The 23,753-nt window shown below is 40.1% G+C and overlaps 1 protein-coding gene across 2 annotated transcripts in view; it reads right to left on the bottom strand.

Moving 5' to 3' along the window:
• The window catches only part of Cntnap4 (contactin associated protein family member 4), a 292,284-nt gene that overhangs the window by 89,000 nt on the left and 179,531 nt on the right, over positions 1 to 23,753 (bottom strand). For both annotated transcript variants that reach the window (XM_034523024.2, XM_076915916.1), the window contains 2 exons: positions 13,535 to 13,684; positions 7,266 to 7,437 (listed from right to left, as the gene is read on the bottom strand). In XM_034523024.2, coding sequence (XP_034378915.1) covers positions 7,266 to 7,437; positions 13,535 to 13,684 — 322 coding nt within the window. The remainder of the gene's footprint in view (positions 1 to 7,265; positions 7,438 to 13,534; positions 13,685 to 23,753) is intronic.

Genomic DNA, 23,753 nt, shown 5'->3' with positions numbered 1-23,753 from the left:
TGCAATTAGAATTTCATGCAAAGATGTCTTAGAGGCTAAAGGCACATGCTGCCAAGCCTGATGACCTGAGTCTGACCCACTAGGACTCACATGGTGGAAGAAGAGACATGACTCTTGCAAGTTGCCTTCTGTCTTCCACATAAGCAACATGTGCGCACACATGCAGGTGAGCACGTGTGCTTGTGCACGCACACACATACACACACACAAACAAACATAATTTTTATTTTTTTAAATGTCTGTAGTACTTACTTTTAAAAATACATCCCAAAATGAAGGGCTGAAATGTGCTTACTTAGAGCCAGAATGAATATACCTTTGAATTTAACTGTATCGCCACTCCTCTCGTCCCTGTACTTAAATAACATACTTGGTTTAAAAAGAGAACCATATACTTTTACTCACAAAAGAAGATGATTTAAGATTAAAAAAATAAAACAATTTGTGCAGTTTTTTGGGTTTTTTGTTTGTTTTTTCATTTTAAAACCTTGTTGTAAATTACATTCTTGAAGCAACATTACTTAGCAAGCTACAGAATGATTCATGTGTGTGTGTGTGTGTGTGTGTGTGTGTGTGTGCGCGCGCACACACATGTGGGTCTTTGTAAAGATACTTCTCTCTCTCTCTCTCTCTCTCTCTCTCTCTCTCTCTCTCTCTCTTTCTCTCTCTCTCAGATTGCACCCATGTCTTACTTCTGCATTGTCCTCATATCTCTCTCTAAATACCAACACTTAGGTCTGGAGGGTCTACTATTGCTTCCCAACTCTTTTTTTTTTTTTTTTTTTTTTAGAATAAAAATATTGATTTATTTTATAACTTTTAAACATTAAACTATTACACTGTGTACATTATACATGTCCATAATGATTCATTTTATTCATAAATGTTTTTAGTACCTAGGGGCTTAAGCATTCCATATTCTTCCTTATCGTCTCATTTCTTTTTTTTTATTAGATATTTTATTTACACTTCAGATGCCATCCCCTTTCCCCATTCCCCCCCCCCTTAGAAAACCCCTATCCCCTGCCCCTTTTTCTTTTTGCACATATACATTTTTTAAAAAATGTTAATCATGGGCTTTATAAGTTTGGTATTGTTCAATCAGAGGTTTAACCCACTACCCAACCTAGATATATCAACTATCTTTGACTGGTGGAGATACATGAACATCTGCCTCCCTGTCTTCCCCCTCTTTCTCTCTTTCATCACCTAGCTTCTCCTCTCCTTCTTTTCCTCCTCTTCTTACTCCTTCTCTTCCTCTCAGTACTCCTCCCACCTTAGCTAAGGTTTTCATTGGCATGAGCCTCTTAGTGATATAAGAGTGAGATGAATATTGTTACTCTCATAGGCATTGTACCAGTATAACACATTTAGGAATACAAAGCTTAGACCCAGTCCTTCTTTAACTTTTTTTTTAACTGATTTGAGGTGGTCAGCCTGTGAGTTAAGGGACTATAGCAAATTCATGGCTTGGAGTTTATTATAAGGGTGTTCTCTATGTTTTATTTAGAAATAGCTGAGTGGAGTTAACAGGCAACAGTCCAGATTACCTTACATGGATAGTTGGTTTTCAAAACATCAGAAAACCTTAGAATTGACATGACAAACATTTCTGTATTAATGTTCATTTTCATTAGAGACCTGTCTGCTCCAGACAGCTTCCTATATTGAATTCTAAGAAGAAATTGAGCATCCTTGGAGTTACTCCAGTTGTGGTGAGACAGCCACTAGGCAAGAATTGCCACTTTCCTTCTACAGACAAATTACTGTCCAGAAAAGGACACACTTGCAGAATAATCGACTGATTATATCTGCCTAGACAGAGTAATCAGCCCTTAATAATTCTGCAGCACTAAGGTCTGTCTGATGATCCTGGGCCAGAAGGCAGAAGAACAGATGCTCCAACGTTTTGAAGTAGAGCGAATGTCCAGGTGTTCAGAGGTCTCTATAAATTGGCTAAGTTTTAGAAGCTATGCTTTGTGCTTCCCACAATTATACTTAACTCAGTCATTCTGGATTTCTGACGGGGTTGAAAACTTATAGCTATTTACCTTGAGAGAAAAGACTTGAGTGGATGGTAGTCAGCTGACATTCATCCTAAAACCAGGTTCAGAACTAAATGTTTTAGTTAGGATAGATGACAGAGGTTCTGGTTACTCAACAAAATGTTGGACTAGGTATGAGGACTATCTTGTACCTCACGGGTACAAATTGGCATAATTATGCTCTAATTGTATTTTGAGAGAAAAGCTTCCCAACTCTTAATAAACTCATTAGTTCGATTTCTCTATTTCATTCTGACTTGTCCAAAATTCTTTTCTCTAGTTTACCTAAGTAGAAATTCCTAAGGTGGGGATTCCTCAGGCTACTACAGCTGGTAGTGTTGGGCTATGTCTCCTCACTGTAGCTGACATCGCATGTTTTTGAAACTCTATGTGTATGTGGTCCATGTGTGTAATGTGGTATGTGCAAGTAGAATATGCATTTGTGTGTCTTCAGGTACACATGCACATGTGTGCAGGTGTATATAGGGACCAAAGGGTCACATGGTGACTTTTTTTGATTGCTCTTCATCTTTGTTTTTGAGAAACATGATCTCTCATGGAATCCAAGTTCACCAACTGGGCTAGACTTCTTGGGCAATGAGCTCTAAGGACCAAACTGTCTATGACTTAACCCCATTCCCCAATGCTAAGATTACAGAGGTATGCCACTATGTCTGGCCTTTTACAAAAGTGCCATGACTCTGAGCTCAAGTCTTCATGTTTGTAAGCCAAACACTTTACAGACTGAGCCATCTCTCCAGCCCTAACCTTATTTTTTGAATGAAAATGTCAGTGATGTCTTTGGTTTAGAGGCACTATAGAAGAAATTATCTTGACATAGGTAAAGTGTCGTGTATAAACATCATTTGTGAACTTCTAGTTTAGACTAAAAAAGCTGATTAGACCACTGATGTCTTTCAGAGTTTAGAATGAATAATATATAAAGACCAAAGCTTCCAATATTCTCATCAATTTTCAATAAAAAAAAAAAAAAAAAAAAAAAATACAGAGCCTGCCAGAATGTATTTGTGATGGACTTTCTGCTGCCCCTTTATCAGAGCTGAAGATGGAACTTGATGTTTCGCTTATATCCCTTTTCCAATGTTAACTGAAAATAGTGTTATTGATTTTTCCCTTGATTAAAAAATAGATGTCCACTGTACACAGAACAAAAAAATACAGGACAAAAGATGAGAGGTCACCTGTAGTCTCACGATCCAGAAAGTCTTACTGCAAGCATGACCTTGTACTCACAAATACAAGCTTTATCCTTTTTGGTACAGGGTTGTTGATACAGGTGTCTCACTCTAGCTCTAGCTACCCTGGAATTCACTATGTAGATCAGGCTGGCCTGTAACTCACTATGTAGACTAGGCTGGCCTCCAACTCATAGAGCTCTAACTGCTTCAGCCTCCCAAGTGCTTGTGCCACAACACCCTGCAGATGAACACAATCTTAAGGTAATTCTTCTTTGGAATCTTCTTTTTGGGGAATCCAAAGAAAAGAATGTTTATATACATCTGCACCCAATAATTTCATACATACTTAGTATTCTTATAAGTCTGTAGGAACCCATTAGGCACACTATCATAATGTGTGTAATTTTTAATCATTTGACCTCAATAACAATCTAGTTTAAAAGGAATTTAAAAATATTAAAACAGTAGCAAACTTAGTGTACAATCAAATAAGAAAAGGTCAGAGGTGACTTTTCTTCCAAAGGTCTTATTGTTTTTAAAAAAGAAAGATCAAACAATTTTGCCTAAAATCAAAAGAAACAAAAATATCTTTAATTGACCTGGTACATGGGTTGTTTCCCTTTGATTTTTTTTTTCAGAAGCTAACTGGGAAAATTTTTTGTTCAATTCAAATTTGTCAGATAAGACTTTTCCCATTTGTAAATAAAATGTGAAAAACTGAATTGTGAGTTTTACCCACTTCATTATAGGATAGTGTTGGCCAACTTGTAACCTCTGCAGTCTGCACTGCATGGCAGAGCTCTTGCTCTCACCCAGGGCTCTAAACAATTGCACTGTACACTGTCCTCTTTGCTAGTCCTTCCAATACAAAGTCAAACAATCCATCAACCCATTTTCTCAGGCGTCTAAATCTTTTCCCCAGACATTTCCATCACCGTTTTCATTGCATATGACTTTGAACAAACACATCCATCGACATACCCAAACCTGAAGTGACAGGCAAAATTTTCATTCAGCCAGATTCTCTGTTCAGCACACTTTCAATTTCAAAGGCTTTCATAGGATGTAATGCTTGGCTGGAATGAATGATATTGACTTTAGATCTAGAACATTATCACATTCAAGGGAACTAAATGGTAGCTACCTGTAGGGCTCATACACAGTAACTAATGAAAACCCTCTCCTCGCACAACTCACTCACCAAGCTACTCCCTACAAAGCCATGCTTTCTGTGCCACAAGATTATCTTCAAATGCCATGGAATAAACCCACATGAGAGCACAGAGAGGCTCAATGGGCTTATGGGCTTCCACAGAAAAGAGGAAAGCAAGAGTAGAGGACTATGGGGAGAAATTCATTCACTGAGAGGGACAGAATGATCCTAGCTCAAAGATAGCACAGTGTACACTTAGAGTAAAGGGCCAAGGATTGGTCATCGACTACAAATCACCACTGTCATGGAATGGAGGCGAAGGCTAGGATAGTGATCTCTACTGATCTCTTGATATTTTTAAAGAGTTGGGTTTTTTTTTAAACGTCATATGTAGTAGTTTCACCAAAAAAGTGGCATGGGTCTAAATAACTTAATAAATATTTATGTGCTCACATCTGTTAGGGGTGTCCCAGCAATGCTCTAGGTGTCTGCTCCAGATCTGGAGACAGAAATTTTCCCATCCTACAGATCCAGTCATTCTGCCCTTGTCTCATAGTCATCAGAGTCTCTGGATTTAGGAAAACCTTGATTCATGTCCACAGAGGATGATGAATAAGTCACTTCTGGAAGAGAGAGTGTACTAGGTGACTGGGTGAGAGGCATGTGTATGTGAAAAGCATGAAGATGGTTGTGTTGGATGCAGGTGTGAGAATGGTATAAATATGTGTTTTGGGATACATGGGAATGTGCACCTGTAAAGCAGTGTGAAAGCTGCGTGAGTGTACAGAGAGTTTTCAGTCACGTGACTGGGAATGATCTTACATAGAGAGAAATTTTAATCCAGCAACATGGCTGCTCTGGCAAGGGATCATACTTGAAGAACTTCTAGATCTATATGATCCTGCTGGAATGCAGACATGCTGGAATTCATGACTGCAATCAGAATTTCCATGTGATCTGATTGAAATACAGACACACCCTTAATCCATAACAATGAAGGTAAGGTTGATCTGTAGAACAAAGTTTGAAAGTAATGTCTAATTGAGGAACAGACAAAGTGAGAAAGCAATGAAAGGTTTGGCAGAATGAGTCAGAGATAGGATGTGCCCGGGTCTCACAAGAACATAGGAAAGAGAGACTACTTAAGAGCACAGGCAGACAGACAGACAGACAGACAAAGTGGGCAGGGGGTGAAGAATAACAGGTATACTGAGACAGTTTTACAAAGACAAGTTACAGAGAGAAGAAGGTAGACACAGGTGAAGACAGAGTGAGCCAAAGAATGAGAAGAAGCCAGAAGATTAGAACATTGAAACCAAGCGGAGCAATTCAGTGAGAAGCGGAGAGACACTAGATTGAATCAGTCATTTCAGAAGATTAGATTGTGCAGAGACTAAAAGCTTCCAGACTGAGGACTAGAGCTAGTTAGAACAGAGAAAGAAATGCTCTCAGCTCAGCCCAAGCTTCGTGTTCACACAGCTTGGATGTGGCTCTCATCTGATCCTTTCATCTGAGGAAATAAAAGTGACATTTACAACATTTACAAGTGTGTGTGTGTGTGTGTGTGTGTGTGTGTGTGTTATAGTATATAAAGACTATATGAGTTGAAAGTACATGCATGAAGACCCATGTATACGTGAGTGAGCATCTGTGTTTTTTTATGTATACTATATTTATGTACAACTTTGATTCTACTTAAATCCAGCTACACTTTTTAAAAAGTTAAAAAAAAATAAAGATTGTATTGTATTAACTTCCTGTCAAATTTCAATGTTTCCACTTATTTTAAATTATAACTTATTAAACCATTAAATGATCCATTTATTATTAATGGATTAATTTATAATTAGTGGATGAAAGATTAACAACCTATAATGCTAATGTGTAGCCATAATGCTGTTTAGGCTGGCAGAGATACAATTATGACTTCCTGGCTTTGGGGCTGGACTCGGTTTTCTTAGCCAACCTAACCTCTCCATACAACCTTTTCCCTATTTCTCACACAGTTGCTGTCAAGACTTCAGGAGGGTAGGCTGAAATATTCATAAGCATTTATGTGCTTAGTTCAGGGTCTGGTATATGGATTTAAATCTGCAACAGTGTGATATTCCATCAAACTTAGTAATTAAATTTAGCCACCTTGGTTACAAAGCATGGTTGGTATGACTTCTTCACTATGGTGGCCCAGGCCTACCTATAGTTTTTAATTATAACTAACTGTGGGTTATTATGTCAGAAGTTGCTCATCCTCCATAATTAACTCTCTATTCCTCATTGCCATGTCCTGTGCTTGTGCTCCTACTGAGTTTATGGCGTTATGCTCACACCTTGATCAATACAATACTCCCAGCATTTCTAGGGGAAGTGATTTTTCTGCTCCTACACAGAAGTCACTAATGGACTATGACAGTGAACATTACAATAGGCACAAATCCTGTTCCTTTGCCTCTGAATATACTCAGCAGTCAGGGTTTCAAAAGCCAGCTTGATAATCTAGCACATAGGTCTCTGGTTTACTAGTACTTAGCAGTCAATTTTACTGTTTTGGTAACGTAGTGTATTGAGTTTAATAATAAAGTTTTGGGACATGTATGGACATCTAGAACTATAGCAGGGCAGGGAAAATGTCACAGTGGTTGAATTGTTTGCTGTATAAGCATAATAACCTGACTTATCACACCCACACTCACATACACACACAGAAGATTAAACAATAAATAAAAATAAAACCATAACAGCATGAGCTTTGTAGGATGGTAGCATATTTATATGTAATTAACATAGTCACATATATCATTTCTGGAGATATATATATATATATATCAAAATTTTAAATAGGTTAATGAGAAGCTGTGAGGCTATCTTTACCTGTCTGAGATGCCACATGAGTCTATCTGAAGGTCACTGAAGTTGCCAAGGGACCCCTGCTGGACTGCAATCAGATCTACCATTTTGTTGTTGATGGAGATGAGTCTCATACATCCTTGAAATCCACCTAAAGGGTTCTTACACTTGGATCCAAAGCTTTTGTCTGGACAACCTGATAAGAGGAAACCAAAGTAAAGCCATAGTACACTGTGCAAAAAAAAAAAAAAAAAAAAAAAAAAAAGTCGGTATTTGGTATCACAGTAAAATTTATAAGGTAAAATAAATAAATAAATAAATAAATAAATAAATAAAAACATACATTTGATTATCCTCGGCATTAGAAGAGAGAAATAAGCCCTCTGGAATCATTATTAGTTTCACCTAAATTCATGCAAAGTATTTTCTTTATTTCCATAGGATTCAAAGGAAGTCTCTAGAGTAGAAATAACTGTGGGCACCACTTTAGCTTGATCTGAATTCAGAAGTTTAGTTATTGGCTTCAAAATGCTAAATGTGCCAGCCAGCAGTGTCAAACATTCTATAACGTAAGCAGGGAACTTGGTTTTTGGATTGGAAAACTTAAAGCATAAACTAGAATAAGTGTACACAGAAGACGGGAAAAGATAAATCGATAATAATGAAATGCCTTTATACTTAAAGCTAACTATCTGAGAAAGGAGATATATTGATCTGGAATAAAATTACGTACTCTTTATTTGATTAAATACTTTATTTCCTTATACATGTAAGAGCCACACATATATATTTGACAAATACAAATGGCTAAATGTCAAAAAATATTTCACCGCTTGATTTTATTTATTCTTTGGCTCAGCAAAAAAATGTTCTCTTTATGCTGATTTTTTTCTAACATTTAAGATTTGTTCTTATTATTTAAATAACAAATATAATATTAACCATTACTGCCTGGGTTTAATGATGTTCTAAATGTTTATTCAAGTGAAGTAAATAATTTTATGGAGTATGAGCACATATATTTCACTTACATATTTTCCATCAATCTTTCTTTGCTGCTACGGCTGTCAGCCACCACTACAATTTCACAGAATTAGAAAGGAAACAGCAACTTCTTAATTCCTCTACACTACTTTTCCACCTGGAAATTTCCATTACAATTCAATTTTTTTCCACTAAGGACATGTCTCTTTAATGCTATCTTTTCCCAGCAAAATAAATTTACATGGCAAGTAAAGGCGAGAATTATTTAAAACTATTAGCAGGCACTCTGAACTATGCTATTTTGATTTTAATGGAAATTTCAAAGTTTCAAATTTAATATATCAACAAAAGGCAATCACATGTCTTTGAATGGTGATTTGAGGTTCATAGCAATGTATTTATTTACAGTAATTAAAATTCTCCTGGACCATAGTACACTGGTATATATCTTCCGGTGGAAAGACTTCCTTGTCTCCCTAGGTTATATAAGCAGTAAGAAAATTGGTGGGAGAGGTGGTTCTGGTGGAGCTGTCTGGACATTGTGAAGATAATTCCAGAAACATACTACAGTGGCCTATGATCTATGTTGCAATAAGCATTCTGTAATTCAGCTACCTGTGAGCCACCATGTTTCTGTATGAACCACAGTAAAACCCATTGGTTCATGAGCTACAACTTGGAGTGAATAATTTCTTTGGTCTGTTGTAGGTGTCCTACTCAGATCAAAGATTCAGAAAGAGGCATACAATGTGCATGGTTATAACAATCCCCTTGTAGATGACCTATTACCCAATTAAGAATGTCAGAATAAAGAAGAAAGGGTAATAGTTCAAGAACATTTAATAGTTCTCATACACCAGAAATGTAAACTACTTGTCTACTCTCTCCTATTGCTGGTGTTGCCTAACGCATCCCAAACTATTTTACAATGGATTAAATCATGCAGCATGCCTGTGGGAAACAAGACAGGACAAACTGAATCACAAAAAAGATAATAAAGCCATAAACAAAACCAAGAGTCAGATCATGGGAACTTCCTGTTCCTGGATACAATGCTCAATAAGCAAGAAACTCCAAGAAAAAAAAGGCTTAGACCAGGTCTTTGAAGGCAAAGATGGGTTAATATAATGCAATACCAGGAAGACGCTGAATACTGAATCTATTCAAGATGAAAGTACTAAAGTAGAAAGACTTCTGGAGAATTTTCAATGCTGACTTGATGGATGGATCCATTACCAGAGGCAATCACCATGTTAAATACCTCCAGAGATGACACATAAATTGACGCTGTATGCTGCTGTTTCAGAAGTGAGATGCCATTTCATGGTGGTGTGGCCAGGTCCTTAGATACCTGATGCTTGCTTTGTACAGGGAACTTGCATGTGAGTATTCTATATCTCAGTTAGCATCTCCAGGTTGTGATGCAGGCTGTGCTACCCATCAAAAAGATCACATAAGAGAATTTACAGAAATTAGACACTCAACTGTCCTCTATGTGCATGGAGAACTGAGATTTTGAATGTATGGCTTATAAATGACCAAATGTATGAGGGGCATCTCACAGTGTGCTCTGATTTTCTTTTTGAAATGTACTCATTTGAAAGACGAAAGGTTAAGAGAAGAGAGAGTGAGGTGATGGATAAATAGTGGATGTTTTCTGTAGCATATGAAGCTCTGTTTTTTGAGGAGTAGCCCTCCATCCTGACAGCCAAAGGGACAGGCTCTCTAAAAACTGCAGAGTGGAGACAGAAGCCAGGCTGTTGGGGCAGAGGAACTCTTGACATTAGAGTACGCCAGCTAGTTTAGCATGACTGGATTCAGTCACCATATTTTTGGACTTGCAGTTGAATTTGGAGAAAAGCAAGGGAGAGTTCATGGGAAGTTCCTCAGAACATGTGGACTTTTTTTAAAACCTTGAATATAAACTGGTAAAAAAAAAAAAAAAAAAATAAAAATAAAAACTTAACCACCTCAAAACTGTGTTCTATCTAGATAAAAATAAAGCTCCAGTGGTAAAGGTTCCCCTGTCTGTATAAACAGAAAATTTTCAGTGGTGACATGTTGGGGAGGGACAGAAAACTTTCAGCTGGACATTTTAAGCATGTGTTTATCCCACTGGCAGTGGCAATCAAACAACCAAGCCAGTGGTGCACCTTAGCGACCCCTATCTCACCCCTTCCCCAAACATACCTTGACCAATAATCCCCAAAAGTTCCCAGGAAAGATGTGATGCACACTTAGAATCCTCTGCAGCAAATGTTCTTGGGACATATAATTCCTAGTCCCTAAATTCTAATAAGACTGTTATATAGACTGAACTTCTCAATCAGGCTTTGAAAGCATGAAGCTAAATCCTAAAAATGTTGGGGTAGTGAAGACCCTGCAGGGAATATAGTAAAAGGGTTGGTTTGGGGGTTTTTCCTGAGGAAGCTCTGTAGCATATCTTTCAGGCATAGCATATATGGATATACACATATAAAAACAGGCAAATAAAAATATACTCTAAATTCAGGTAGTGGTCATCTACCTAGACCATCCTAGAGTGACAAACATTTATTTATGATATGCATAAAAAGATTTGGATTTCTTTAATGTCATTAGGGGGATTGAGAGATGGCTCTGTGGGTAAGAGTGCTTGTACAACAATGAGGAAGTGAGTTTGAGTCCCCGACAGCCAAATAAAAAGCTAGGCATGGCAGTGCACATCCCTTTTGACCAAGTGATATGGAAAGGTAGATCAAGGAGGATCACTTGATCTTTCTGGATGACAACTCTCTTCCAGGTTAATGAGAGACCAGATGATAAGATGGGATGCCTGGCTTCCTTCTTTGACCTCCACACAGGCACCAGTGGGCACATGCCTCTGTACACACACACACACACACACACACACACACATTTACATACACATATAAGCATGCACTTACACAAATACACTCACTCATATACACACAGATCCACACTCACATGTACATATACTCACATACACCAGGCACATACACACATACTCGCACACACATGCACACACACACACATACACTCATTCACATACATACACAAGCACACACTCACACACACATACACTCACTCACACATGCACACACATGCACATACACACACAAGCACATACATGCACATGCTCACACATATATACTCACTCACATACACACATGTGCACACATACCTGTGTGTGAGTGGGTGTACCACATTCAGACATGCATATACACAAATACACAAAAAGTCACTGATATTCCTTGAAATGTCTATATGTTCTGAAACATAGGTGATAAAGTAGACAAGACTTTAGACTATGTGCATGGGTGTGCACAGTGAAGATACCAGCAACTTTGCAATGTTGCTGTAAATCTTGGTGAATCCAAACCATTTTAGAACAGTATAGAGTGAGGCATGTGTATCATAATAAACAAAAATTATAGCATGTGTATATTTCACTCTAAAATATTACAGTGTGAATAAACACAAGAGCAAGGGAAAATGCATAAAATAGCCAAGTATTACTAAATTTGAACATAAAAGACATAAAATGCTGTAAGAAAGACAATTCCATTTTCATGATTTATTAACATTTTTAGCCAAGCTTCTGTTTTTATTTTGTATGCTTTAACAATATGCTTTGGACTGGGGTTTTTTCTTATCTTTCACTGTTCTAAATATTTTCATTTGGATGGAAAGTTCTGGGTTAGATTTTACTATATACCTTATTGTTGACTAAAAGTCTATACATTCCTATAGATTACCACAAAATCCATTGTGTTTTGTAAAGCAGCTTAGTGCAGAAATGAACAACTCTCGGTCTGGAAAGCAACTGTATCACTTAAAATTATAGCCTTTGGCTGCTTTTGTGGTGGTAGATTGCATAGGTTTTGTTTCATGAAGATTTTGTTTTTAATTGTGTATACATGTGTGTTTCTGTGCATGTGTATGTTAATGCAGGTACATGCAGAAGTCAGAGGGGGATGTTGGATCCCAGGAAGCTGGAGTTGTAGATGGAGTGAGCCATCTTATGGGTGTTGGGAACTAACTCTGCTCCTCTATGAGGGCAGCAAGCACTCTTAACCACTCAGCCACCTCACCAGCCCCTCGGTTTTGTTTTCCTTAATTCACTTCATTTTTGTTTTGTTCTTTGATTTGTATTTAAGCCTCTGGTGAACCAGTCTGTGTCTTTATTACAATTCTTAGAAAATGACTTGTGTTTTATTGGTAATTCATCAAGACTGAAAATCATTCTCCATATCAAAACTACGATTCTAGAATTAGTTGTTATTTTTAAGATTTATTTCGTTTTTCTTGGTGTGTATGTGTGCATTTGTGTGTGTGTGTGTGTGTGTGTGTGTGTGTGCACGTGCACGCGCGCGCGCACGGGCTAAAGGCATCGGAACCCCAGAAACTGGAGCTCTAGGCAGTTGTGAGCTACCTGACATGGGTTCTTGGACCCAAGTCCTGATATACTAGACAAGCACTACGAACTCTTAGCCACCAGTGTATCTCCCTGGCCTTAGAAGCCACTATTATACTGCAGTCAAGTAATAGCCAAACAATGGTAATATAGAAAGAAAGTGCTAGGACATTGTTACATCCATCTACTGAACTATACTCCTTATGTCAGAGTCTATTGTGTTTGTTTCAGTTGTGAAACCTCATTCTCATGCCACTAATCTGCTTGCCCAAGCCTTTATTCCAATCAACCATCCACAAAATGATTAAGCACGTCATCTGTTCCAGTTCCCTAAGGAAAAGGCTGGTGCCGAAGGCCAGTATCCTGGTTCTATCAAATGTACCAGTATATTTGTTTTTCTTCAGCAGAGAGACTGAGTTGCTATGACTAATTATGTTAAATTATTTGTCCAGTGGCATAATACTGCTTTCTGCACTGGGCAGAGAGGAAGCAGTCAGAATGTTGTTCTATAAGAACTAGGAATCAAATCAGAAAAAAAAAAAAAAAAAACACCACAAGGAAATCAACCCATCAAATCAGAAGACGATGTGTAAGGGCCATTTAACACTAGGAGAATCTAACAAGGCTTGAAGATAAGAACTGAAGAAAGTGACCTACTTAAAATAAATCTCATTATAGAAACAGTAAGCATAAGGAAGTCTGCCTTGTAGGAATTCATTTTAGGTCACAATTTGTCATTTTGATCCACTCGACATTTTCACGTTTAAAGAGAGTTGAAAATTAGTCCCAAGGGTTAGCACTGCTTAAAGCGTGAAAGAGATTGTCTCCAAGACACAGAAGGGGGAACACAACTAGGATCCAATGGACCACATCATGTGACTCCTTTGCTTACCTCCAAAATAAAAGATGCCTCCTGAATTAACTTGCTCGGTCCCCAGCCAAGGAGAAGCAGGGCTGGTGTGGCCGTCCACAGTCACACTCAGGTGATTCCTTTTAGCAGACACGAAGACAGAATGCCACTGACCATCATCCAAGCCAGCACCTGGGGAAAGGAGGCAGAGCAATAACTCTCAATAGTAAACATGAAGCAGCTGCTTGTGAACAGCAGTAGACTAGACTGAGTGCAATGTTGGCATCTGTTGCAGACCCCCCTTACCTGAGGGATGGATACATTATAAGACACACATCGATGCCCGTGACCCCATACATACTGTGGCTTTTCCTTCGTAGACATAGCAATGATAAAGTACAACTTACAAAGTAGGCACAGTCAACCAGCAGCAACTCAGACTAGAATAGAAAAATAGACTCTAGGCATCATTTAAGCGCTATGAACGGCTTGCATCCGGTATTTTCCATTTAGTATTTTGGACCATCGTTGGCCAGAGTTGCTAAAGCCGTGGAAAGTAAAACCTCAGATAAGGGAATGCCATTTAAATTTGTCCCCCATACCAAGTGTGAAGGATGTGCTTATATCCTACCATTTGGGAGGATGGAGAATATAGAAAGATTAGTAGTTTGAAGTCAGCCTAGGCGAATAGTAAGATGAGGGAGAAAGGGTAAAATGAGAGACAGAGAGAAGGGGGAGGGGGAGGGGAGGGGAGGGGGAAGGGGAGAGGGAGAGGGGGAGGGGGAGAGGGAGACGGAGAGGGAGAGGGGAGGGGGAGGGGGAGGGGGAGAGGGAGAGGGAGAGGGGGAGAGGGAGACGGAGAGGGAGAGGGGAGGGGGAGGGGGAGGGGGAGGGGGAGAGGGAGAGGGAGAGGGAGAGGGAGAGGGAGAGGGAGAGGGAGAGGGAGAGGGAGAGGGAGAGGGAGAGGGGAGGGGAGGGGGAGGGGGAGGGGGAGGGGGAGAGGGAGAGGGAGAGGGGGAGGGGGAGGGGGAGGGGGAGGGGGAGAGGGAGAGGAAGAGGGAGAGGGAGAGGGAGAGGGAGAGGGAGGGGGAGGGGGAGGGGGAGAGGGAGAGGGGGAGGGGGAGGGGGAGGGGGAGGGGGAGGGGGAGAGGGAGAGGAAGAGGGGGAGAGAGATAGAATATCACCTTATTAAGATAGTATTAACCAAAACTTTACAGTAGAGCCCATGTACATATAATCAGCTAAGTGAACTAACTGGGTTGTTAGTGGTTTTGTTTGTTTGTTTGTTTTTCTTTTTCTTTTTTTTTTTTCCTTTTTTTAGAACACATGTTGGGAAGGAAAAGTGGTTGTTGGAGATAAGAGAAGGAAGGAATGGAAGGTAGATTTGATCAAAACACATTTTCTGCCTATATGAAATCACCAAACACTAAAGACATTAAAATAATATATTGTATACTAAATGACTTTTGAAAGAACCCCCACATTGATTAAACATAAGGTTGTATGCATAGCTTCTACCTAAGATGGCTGGAGAAAACCTTCATGACAAGAGGCTGACAGGAATGCTTTCCCTTGAGGATTATCCAACACTCCTTGATTCAAATTCACAAGAATTTAAGGACTATGACTGTCAAATAATTTAGAACTAATTCTCCCTGTCTCTGTCTCTCTGTCTCTCTCTCCTCTCTCTCTCACTTGACCTCTCATGCTCTATCTATCGTTCTCGCTCTCCCTCTCTCTCTTACCTTATGTCACTCACTCTCACCCTTTGTGCACAATGGACATAATTCTAATTAGACTCACAATTTTATATAAATTTAATGTTGCTATAATAAAAGCCAAGGAGTTTCCACTAAAAGTCTCTACTTTTTCCTCAGGCAACACTCATGTCTTTGTTCTTCCTCTCAAAGGCAATCACAACCACAATGGCCATGTCCAAGGCCGAATGGATTAGGGAAGCTGAGCTCTCTATGGTGGATTCGCCAGTCACTCTTACAGCCAGAGAACAACCAAGTCAGTAAACAAAAGTTCTATCACCCAAGGAGACATTTTTGCCTGATTATACTAAGTGTGGTTCCCTCACACTTACAGTTTGAAAATGCACCAAAACTCTCTTAAATTGTTCACATTGTTCTGTCATGGATGCACTAAAAGGGACACAAATCTTACTCAGGGTTGAAAGCATACTAGTCTAGCAGCCAAGAAAAGAATATTTTTCAGGCGCCAACTCTGACACAGAAGTAAAGAAGGCAGGCTGGATATTTACAATTTCTCAGAAGGTACTCTACTTAAAAGACAGAATAGAGTTACACAACCCATGACTGAGTAAGATTGGACTAAACTCATCAAATGTCCCCAATTCAGCAGAATGTCCCCTTGTTGCACTTCCTTTAGGAGGGAGAATGCAGACAACCCTTTAGATACTTAATCCACAAGCACATGTGTTTCTAGCTGTATCTCTGATCCCCATGTGTCCTCTAAGCTATCCCCAAAGCATAGATGTTTCCTACATGCAGGATTCCAATGTTTTTCTTTATGTTTTCTTTTCTTCTTAGTCTTTGCTTTTCAAATATCTATGCTACAAAAGTTTTCATTTTCAAATGTATTCTACAATGGTTGTGAGTGAACGAGCCTGTGCCTGTGCCTGTGCCTGTGCCTGTGCCTGTGCCTGTGCCTGTGCCTGTGCCTGTGCCTGTGCCTGTGCCTGTGCCTGTGCCTGTGCCTGTGCCTGTGCCTGTGCCTGTGCCTGTGCCTGTGCCTGTGCCTGTGCCTGTGCCTGTGCCTGTGCCTGTGCCTGTGCCTGTGCCTGTGCCTGTGCCTGTGCCTGTGCCTGTGCCTGTGCCTGTGCCTGTGCCTGTGCCTGTGCCTGTGCCTGTGCCTGTGCCTGTGCCTGTGCCTGTGCCTGTGCCTGTGCCTGTGCCTGTGCCTGTGCCTGTGCCTGTGCCTGTGCCTGTGCCTGTGCCTGTGCCTGTGCCTGTGCCTGTGCCTGTGCCTGTGCCTGTGCCTGTGCCTGTGCCTGTGCCTGTGCCTGTGCCTGTGCCTGTGCCTGTGCCTGTGCCTGTGCCTGTGCCTGTGCCTGTGCCTGTGCCTGTGCCTGTGCCTGTGCCTGTGCCTGTGCCTGTGCCTGTGCCTGTGCCTGTGCCTGTGCCTGTGCCTGTGCCTGTGCCTGTGCCTGTGCCTGTGCCTGTGCCTGTGCCTGTGCCTGTGCCTGTGCCTGTGCCTGTGCCTGTGCCTGTGCCTGTGCCTGTGCCTGTGCCTGTGCCTGTGCCTGTGCCTGTGCCTGTGCCTGTGCCTGTGCCTGTGCCTGTGCCTGTGCCTGTGCCTGTGCCTGTGCCTGTGCCTGTGCCTGTGCCTGTGCCTGTGCCTGTGACTGTGCCTGTGCCTGTGCCTGTGCCTGTGCCTGTGCCTGTGCCTGTGCCTGTGCCTGTGCCTGTGCCTGTGCCTGTGCCTGTGCCTGTGCCTGTGCCTGTGCCTGTGCCTGTGCCTGTGCCTGTGCCTGTGCCTGTGCCTGTGCCTGTGCGAGCAATCATATGCATGCCACATCATGCTCATGGAGATCAGAAAACCTCTAACACCAGTCCTCCTCCACTCCCTGTTTGAAGGTCTCTTGTTCTGCACTGTGGCATACGCCGAGCAAGCTGACTTGCTAACTGCTGGGGATTACCCCATCTCGGCTTCGATTCTTGCCATAGGAACATCAGACTTAGAGACATATGCTACCAGGTCTGGCTTTATTAAGTGGATTCAGGGGTTCAGACTCGAGTTCTCCCTGTTGTTCCCTGAGTCTTTTATCCACTGAGTAATCTCCCCAGCCTTGATTTTGTTCTCTCCTTCAGCTACAGAGTTTGATATATATCTGTAATCATGGATCTTGTCACAGCCTCCCAAGTGCTGGGATCCAAGGTATGCGCCACCTCATCTGGCTTGCACAGTGATACGTTTATAACCTATGATAAAATGAACTACTATATAATCAAATGACATATGAATGCAGATGCATGGACTGAAGAGAAGGCTAATGGTTCAGAGCATTGCCTGTTCTTCCTGAGGATGAGGATTTGATTCCCAACAGCTACATGATATGTCACTATCATCTGTAACTCAAACCACTGGGGATCTGACCTTCAGGTACAAAGTGTACAGATGTAGACACAGACAAAACATCCATACACATAAAATAAAAACTGGAATTGAAACATTAAAAAAACATGTCTACTAAATCTGTGTTTAGACTTTAAAGGTATATCTTTGTGTTATAACTATTTCTAAAAGCTTTATGTCTGTATTCATTCTTGTGGATTCATACAAGTCCTGCAGAGAGCCAGTGCTGGTCTAAAGAGCATGCTTTCTGTGGTGATGCCCTGGCATCTGTTGATTGGGCACAGGAAAGAATTAGACCAAAGGCTTGGGGAGGCCTTTGGAATCCTACTTTCCATACCGAAGCCAAGTTAGATTATGAACAAAAGATTGGCAGGGCTGCCCACTCTGCAATTTGGCACCGTGAAGCGCATCCTTTTAACAAGCCAGCAGGTTACGAACGGGGCCACACTTTCAGAGAACCCTTTAGAAAGCTGAAATTTTGTGTAAAAGACATCATTTACATGTAGAGGAGACTTACTGTCTGTCAATGGGATAGATTGCCCAAGTTAAAACATGATCCCTGACATATCCCAACTAGCCTTACCTAGTAAACCAGATCCTCTTTCACTTTGCTGTCTCTCAGTTGGATAAGAAGAGCCCCCTTCTGTTAAAGGAGGAAGGGAAGGAATCACGCAACTTGTACTTTATCCCTTATTAGGTAACTTACATAACTCAATTCTATTGCTAATTTCTTAGTAATTTTTTTTATATCTATGATAGAATAGTTAAGAAAGGAAAACTTTAAAAGGCTAGAATAATAGCTTAGTGGTTAATAATGCTTGCTGCTCTTCCGGAGGATCTGAGTTCAATTCCTAGCACCTGAACTTAGCAGCTCACAACCTACTGTAACTCCAGAGGCCCTGATACCCTCTTCTGCCATCACAAATACCTGTCTACACACACACACACACACACACACACACACACACACACAATCTTTTTTAATAGAAGGAAGGTGTATTGTGGCTTATAGCTAGAAAGCATGGCAGAATTCCTAGTGATAAGAGTATATAGCTGAGATTATTCCCACTCCAGTAGGGGAAAACAGAGATCAGACCCAAGGTAAGGTAGGGCTATAACCTTCAGTGGCCCAGACCCAGTATCCCAAAGTTTCCACAATCCCAAAATATCACTCATAGCTGGGGATGAGGAGTCTTAAGCTATGAGCCATGGAGGTAGGGTGATATTTCACTGTAATCCATAACAGACACCACTTATAATTTCTGTTCCATCCTGGGAATCAAAGCCAGTGCCCAGAGGAAGCTGGCACCCCAACACTGAGCTATGCCGCAGCCTCTCCACTCATTAGAATCTGGGAAGTGAATGTATTATTGGTATATTAATAAAATAATAATTCCAATAATGTTATCAAGTGATTGTTTAGAAGTACCATTTGGTGCTTTCTAGGTATTGTGTAATTTACACCACAGTGGTTATTACTCTTACTTTAAGTGTGTAGACAATGAATCTAGGTCAGAGTAAACAATTACCCCAGTTGCTACCAAGCCAGTAAGCAACAAAATGAACCAGAAGCCCTTACCTGACTCTAAAACTCACAATTTACTCTGCCTATAAGGCAGGTGCTCTAGTTATTTTTTTCTTCATGTCAAACAACTTTGAGAAGAAGAAAAGCCAGGACTGACAATACGATATATGACCACCAGGAAGATGAGCTTTGAGAAGCTGCCTGGTGTACAGGACCAGGAAAAGGGCCTGATGTTATCCTGTTGAATATAAGTAAACTCCCAGAATGCCAATATCAGTCACTATGTTACTATAAAATCATGAGAAAAAAATAAGACCAGGTCTAGGCTCCCTGTGGTGGTGTATGCCTGTAATCTCAGAACTTGGAAGGAAGAAACAAGAAAAGAACTGTAAGTTCAAGGCCAACCCTGTCTATGTAGTAAGTTCCAGGCCAGCTTGTAAGACCCTATCTCAAAGCATCAAGAAGACAGACAAACAAAAATACCACTATCTCAAAATCTTGAGTGTGCACAGATCAGAAAAGAAATAAGATTAACGTGTAAACCACAGGAATGCCAAATCTCTCCCTCCTCTGAAGAATGTGAATGACAACTGTCACTGAATGGATGTTTAATGTTGCTCTATAAGTTCATGGTCTGAGAGCAGGGTCTCCAAGTGATGCAACTTTGGAGGCTATGAAACCCTCAAGAGGTAAAGCCTAGCTAAAAAAAGCAGGTCACCAGGAGCGAGTTTTCAAGGCTATAGACCACCCTCTAATTCTGGCCTTTCTGCTTCCTGACCAGATATGACGGGAGCAGGCTCCACTCTCACACATTCCAATTCCTACCACAATGAAATATTCTGTTTCAGCATGCATTTCCCAGCAAGATGGACTTAAACTCGCCAAAGCCATGAGCTAAAACAAGTCCTTCCCCTTTAACATTGTTTCTACCAGGTAGGGTGGGCCCAGCAACACATGCTACAATGGCTATAGGAACAATTAATTTCCCTTTTGTCAATTCTTTCAGCTTTATTCCATTCTTCCATCTCTCTAGATTGAGATTAGAAAAATATCAAACAGAGTTACCCTTATGTCCCAAGACTATTTAATCAGCAGCCAAATTTTGGTTTCTAAACACCACCAGTCCATGAAAGTAACCCCAAAGTTTATGTCATTCTTCATATTTCTGCACCAAGCTGCTCATGTGAGTCTCCAGGTATGTCCTTAGTCTTGTAACAAGCCACAGACTCAATGTGTTCAAACTCCAAAAGTTTGGGTGGTTTAGGGAAGGGAAACACTGTCAACTGCAAAAGCAAGAACTGAATAATAAATGGAGGAATTTACAATTGCAGATGATAGAGAGAAATAGGATTGTTCTAGAACCTTCTCTTCCTCAACTAAACCCTCCAACCTCTGTCTTTTGGCTCAAACCACATCACCACAGCAATTACAGCAGGAAGGAAGGAGTTTTTATCTGTTTTCTTCTGGGTGATTTCCAGGCCTATCGTAAATTGCTATAGAAACGGCCTGACAGCTTAGTTGCCCTTGGCCTCTGCTGAGACTGTAACAGGCAACTAGAAGAGAAGATGGATAAAGAAAAGAACTAAACCTGTCACTTAGAGTAGATCCTCTGCAAAGTTGCAGAAGGCAATTACATGTATGCCATCACTCAAGGAACCTCTGAAGAGTGGTACCCATTCCCAGATACACCTCGACTCTCTGAAATCACCAGGAATCCTACACTTACCATCTCACTAGTCGGAATTAAGAACCCAGATCGCTAGATAGCTCCTGTCAGGGTGAAAATATGGGGGTCTTTGGTGACTATCACTTCAGTGGAGGGCAGGAGTTTAAAGGTGACAGAGGATGGGAGGAAGAGTTTAACAAGGAAAAGGGATGCGACCAGACTGTAAAGATGCCTTTTTCTGGGAGAGACACACCAGGAGGGCTATACCACTGCCAGGAACACAAGGATTGCAAACGCCCATCAAAATAGTAGACACACTTCAGATAGCACAGGTAGGGTTATGACAGGCACATTCTGCTATAGGGCCAAAGAGCTTGCTCATGGCACCAGTTTTCACCATTAGGCGAAACAGTAAAACCATTGTAGGACCCTCCAACTTGACAACAAAGACTTTCATTTTCAATAAGAAAATGGAACATCTTTGTTACATTAGGTCCTTGATGTCATCTGGATCAGCTTTGATTTGACATCTCTGACGATAATAATGGCTGAAAATATCTTGTGTCATGAGGCATTTCAAAGCACTGCTAAAACGTTTCATGACTTAGGCTAATATACTATCATTAATATTTCAAGGATGGCTTGGGTTCACATAATATTTTCAAATTCCAAATGACAATTTGTCAACGGCATATCCCATTACAAACTTAGCCTGATAATTTCAATATTTGCATAATTCAGCTCTTTCTCCATATAATTTGGGGTGTTTCACTATAAAAAGCAAAAATACTTTGAAAATTTCAAACCCTTAAGATTAGTATTTTCTATGTATAATAACTATGAATATGTAAATCATCTTTATATAATGAAAAGATTTCGTATAATATAATACCCCAAAGTATCCCAAATGGAAGGTCATTTCCTATGAGGAAAGAAACTGACCAGGCACTCAACTACCATTTAAGTAGTTTATTATTAAGTAAAAAGTCCACTTGCTTTACTGAAATTCACAAAAATTAATATGTATATAATAAATCTACTTGGGATTCACTTAATAATGTCTGACAATCAAATCAATTGCTGAATTATAATGACTTTAAATAAAGCCATATGTGACTGTGGGATTGGTATCATATGATTCTAAATCTTTTCATTATATAAGGATGTCTTAAACTTCCATAATTATTAAATATATAATTTTGAAAGAAACTAGAAAAATGAGAGTGGAGAGAGTTGCTAGGACAACATTTGCTACTTTCAGTGTAATATAATTTGTTACACTGACACTCATAGTTAGAGTCCTTATTATAAGCTATGAAAATAAGCATATAAAGTCACGTGATAACATAATGGATTAGGCCATGTCTATATTCAAACACTCATTTAGAGATTTTTAAAATCACTTAGGGTATTCTTTACAGTGCTATACCTAGTAATTTATTAACTATATATTCCTGTAAAAAGGTTGGGAGTGAGTTAGCTTCACGCAGCTCACTGCAGTAATACTGTACTGAAGCACTTTCTTTAGGATGTTGAAAATTAGGCTACAGCCATAACCACTTCAGAGGATGTCAAATACATCACAATACGCTGCACACTAATGACAAGCTTACATTTTAAGACTCTCATTTTAGGAGTCTCTTAATTATTCATATGACACTGATTAATTTATGTCTTTCTGTGCAGACTACAAACCCACCACATTGAACATAAAAAGTCACAGCACAGTACCTCTAAAGAATTATAATTAATGCTGGCTTTCTAGGACTAACTTAAACTGCAGCGATACAGGGACACAAATGGCAATAAAAATATACAAACATTAGGTCTGTGTGCTGACTGGCTTCATGTCAACTTGACACAAGCCAGCGTTACTTTGGAAGAGGGAACCTCAATTGAAAAACTGCCCCTACCGGATTGGCCTGTGGATGAGTCTGTGGTAATTTTCTTGATTGATGATTGATGTTTGATGTGGGAAGGCCCAACCCATTGTGGGTGGTGCCACCTCTTGGCTAGTGGTACTGGGTGCTTGCAGATAGCAGACTGAGCAAGGCATGTGGAGCAAGCCAGTAAGCAGCACTCCTCCATGGCCTCTGCATCAGGTCCTGAGTTCCTCTGATGATAGAGTGTGATATGGAAGTGTGAGTGAAGTAAACCTTTTCCACCCTTAATTCCCTCTGGTCGTGGTGTTTTATCACAGTAACAGAAACCTAGCTAAGTAGCACGGTAGCACCAATTTGTATACTTGTTCTTCCTATTAATTTCAAACTCTCTTTTAACTTTTCTCATTTTTTTCCTTCCCCAATCATATTCTATAAATGTTGGTCATAGTTCATATAGAGGAGTAGTACAATAGCATCTATAAATTGTTGTTAAAGATCATTTATTAAATTAATGTAGCAATTTACCCCAATGTGACCTCTAGCTGCCAGGAGTGGATGTTATTCTATATATGAAAAAATATGATTGGAGATTCCTTGTTGAGAGCTATATAATTTTAATGAAGAGACAAAAATAGCCCTCACCCACAGCTCTGACCTAGATTGAACATTAATTTTCAAGACACATATGAAATCACCTTAATTATATTACCTCTAATTCACAAACAGATAATGTATTGTTAACGAATACAGAGAACTTCAATTGGTGCCCAAATGGCAACTTTTGTACAAACTGTTGCCTCTTTAAAAATATATCCAACCAGTACAAGGTCCATTTGCATATTAGTATAAAATGACTTAGATAGATACAGGTGCCAGTGCAGCCTCTGTCATGCTCCATAGTAAGTTGGAAAATAGCTGTTTAACAGTCTAATTTTTCACTGAAAGACATCCAGTTAACTTATTGGCCTGTTTTCAGGGCCATTCACTGTTCCCCCCAAAGCCCATTTTCTCCTGCTAGGTTGATGGCTTGTCTGAGTTGGTAAGAAGGATCATGGATGGAAATTTCTACTCCCTCATCATTATCAA

Source organism: Arvicanthis niloticus, chromosome 18 (assembly GCF_011762505.2).
Source record: "Arvicanthis niloticus isolate mArvNil1 chromosome 18, mArvNil1.pat.X, whole genome shotgun sequence".
NCBI lineage: Eukaryota > Metazoa > Chordata > Mammalia > Rodentia > Muridae > Arvicanthis > Arvicanthis niloticus.
This window is presented reverse-complemented; position numbering and strand designations above follow the sequence as displayed.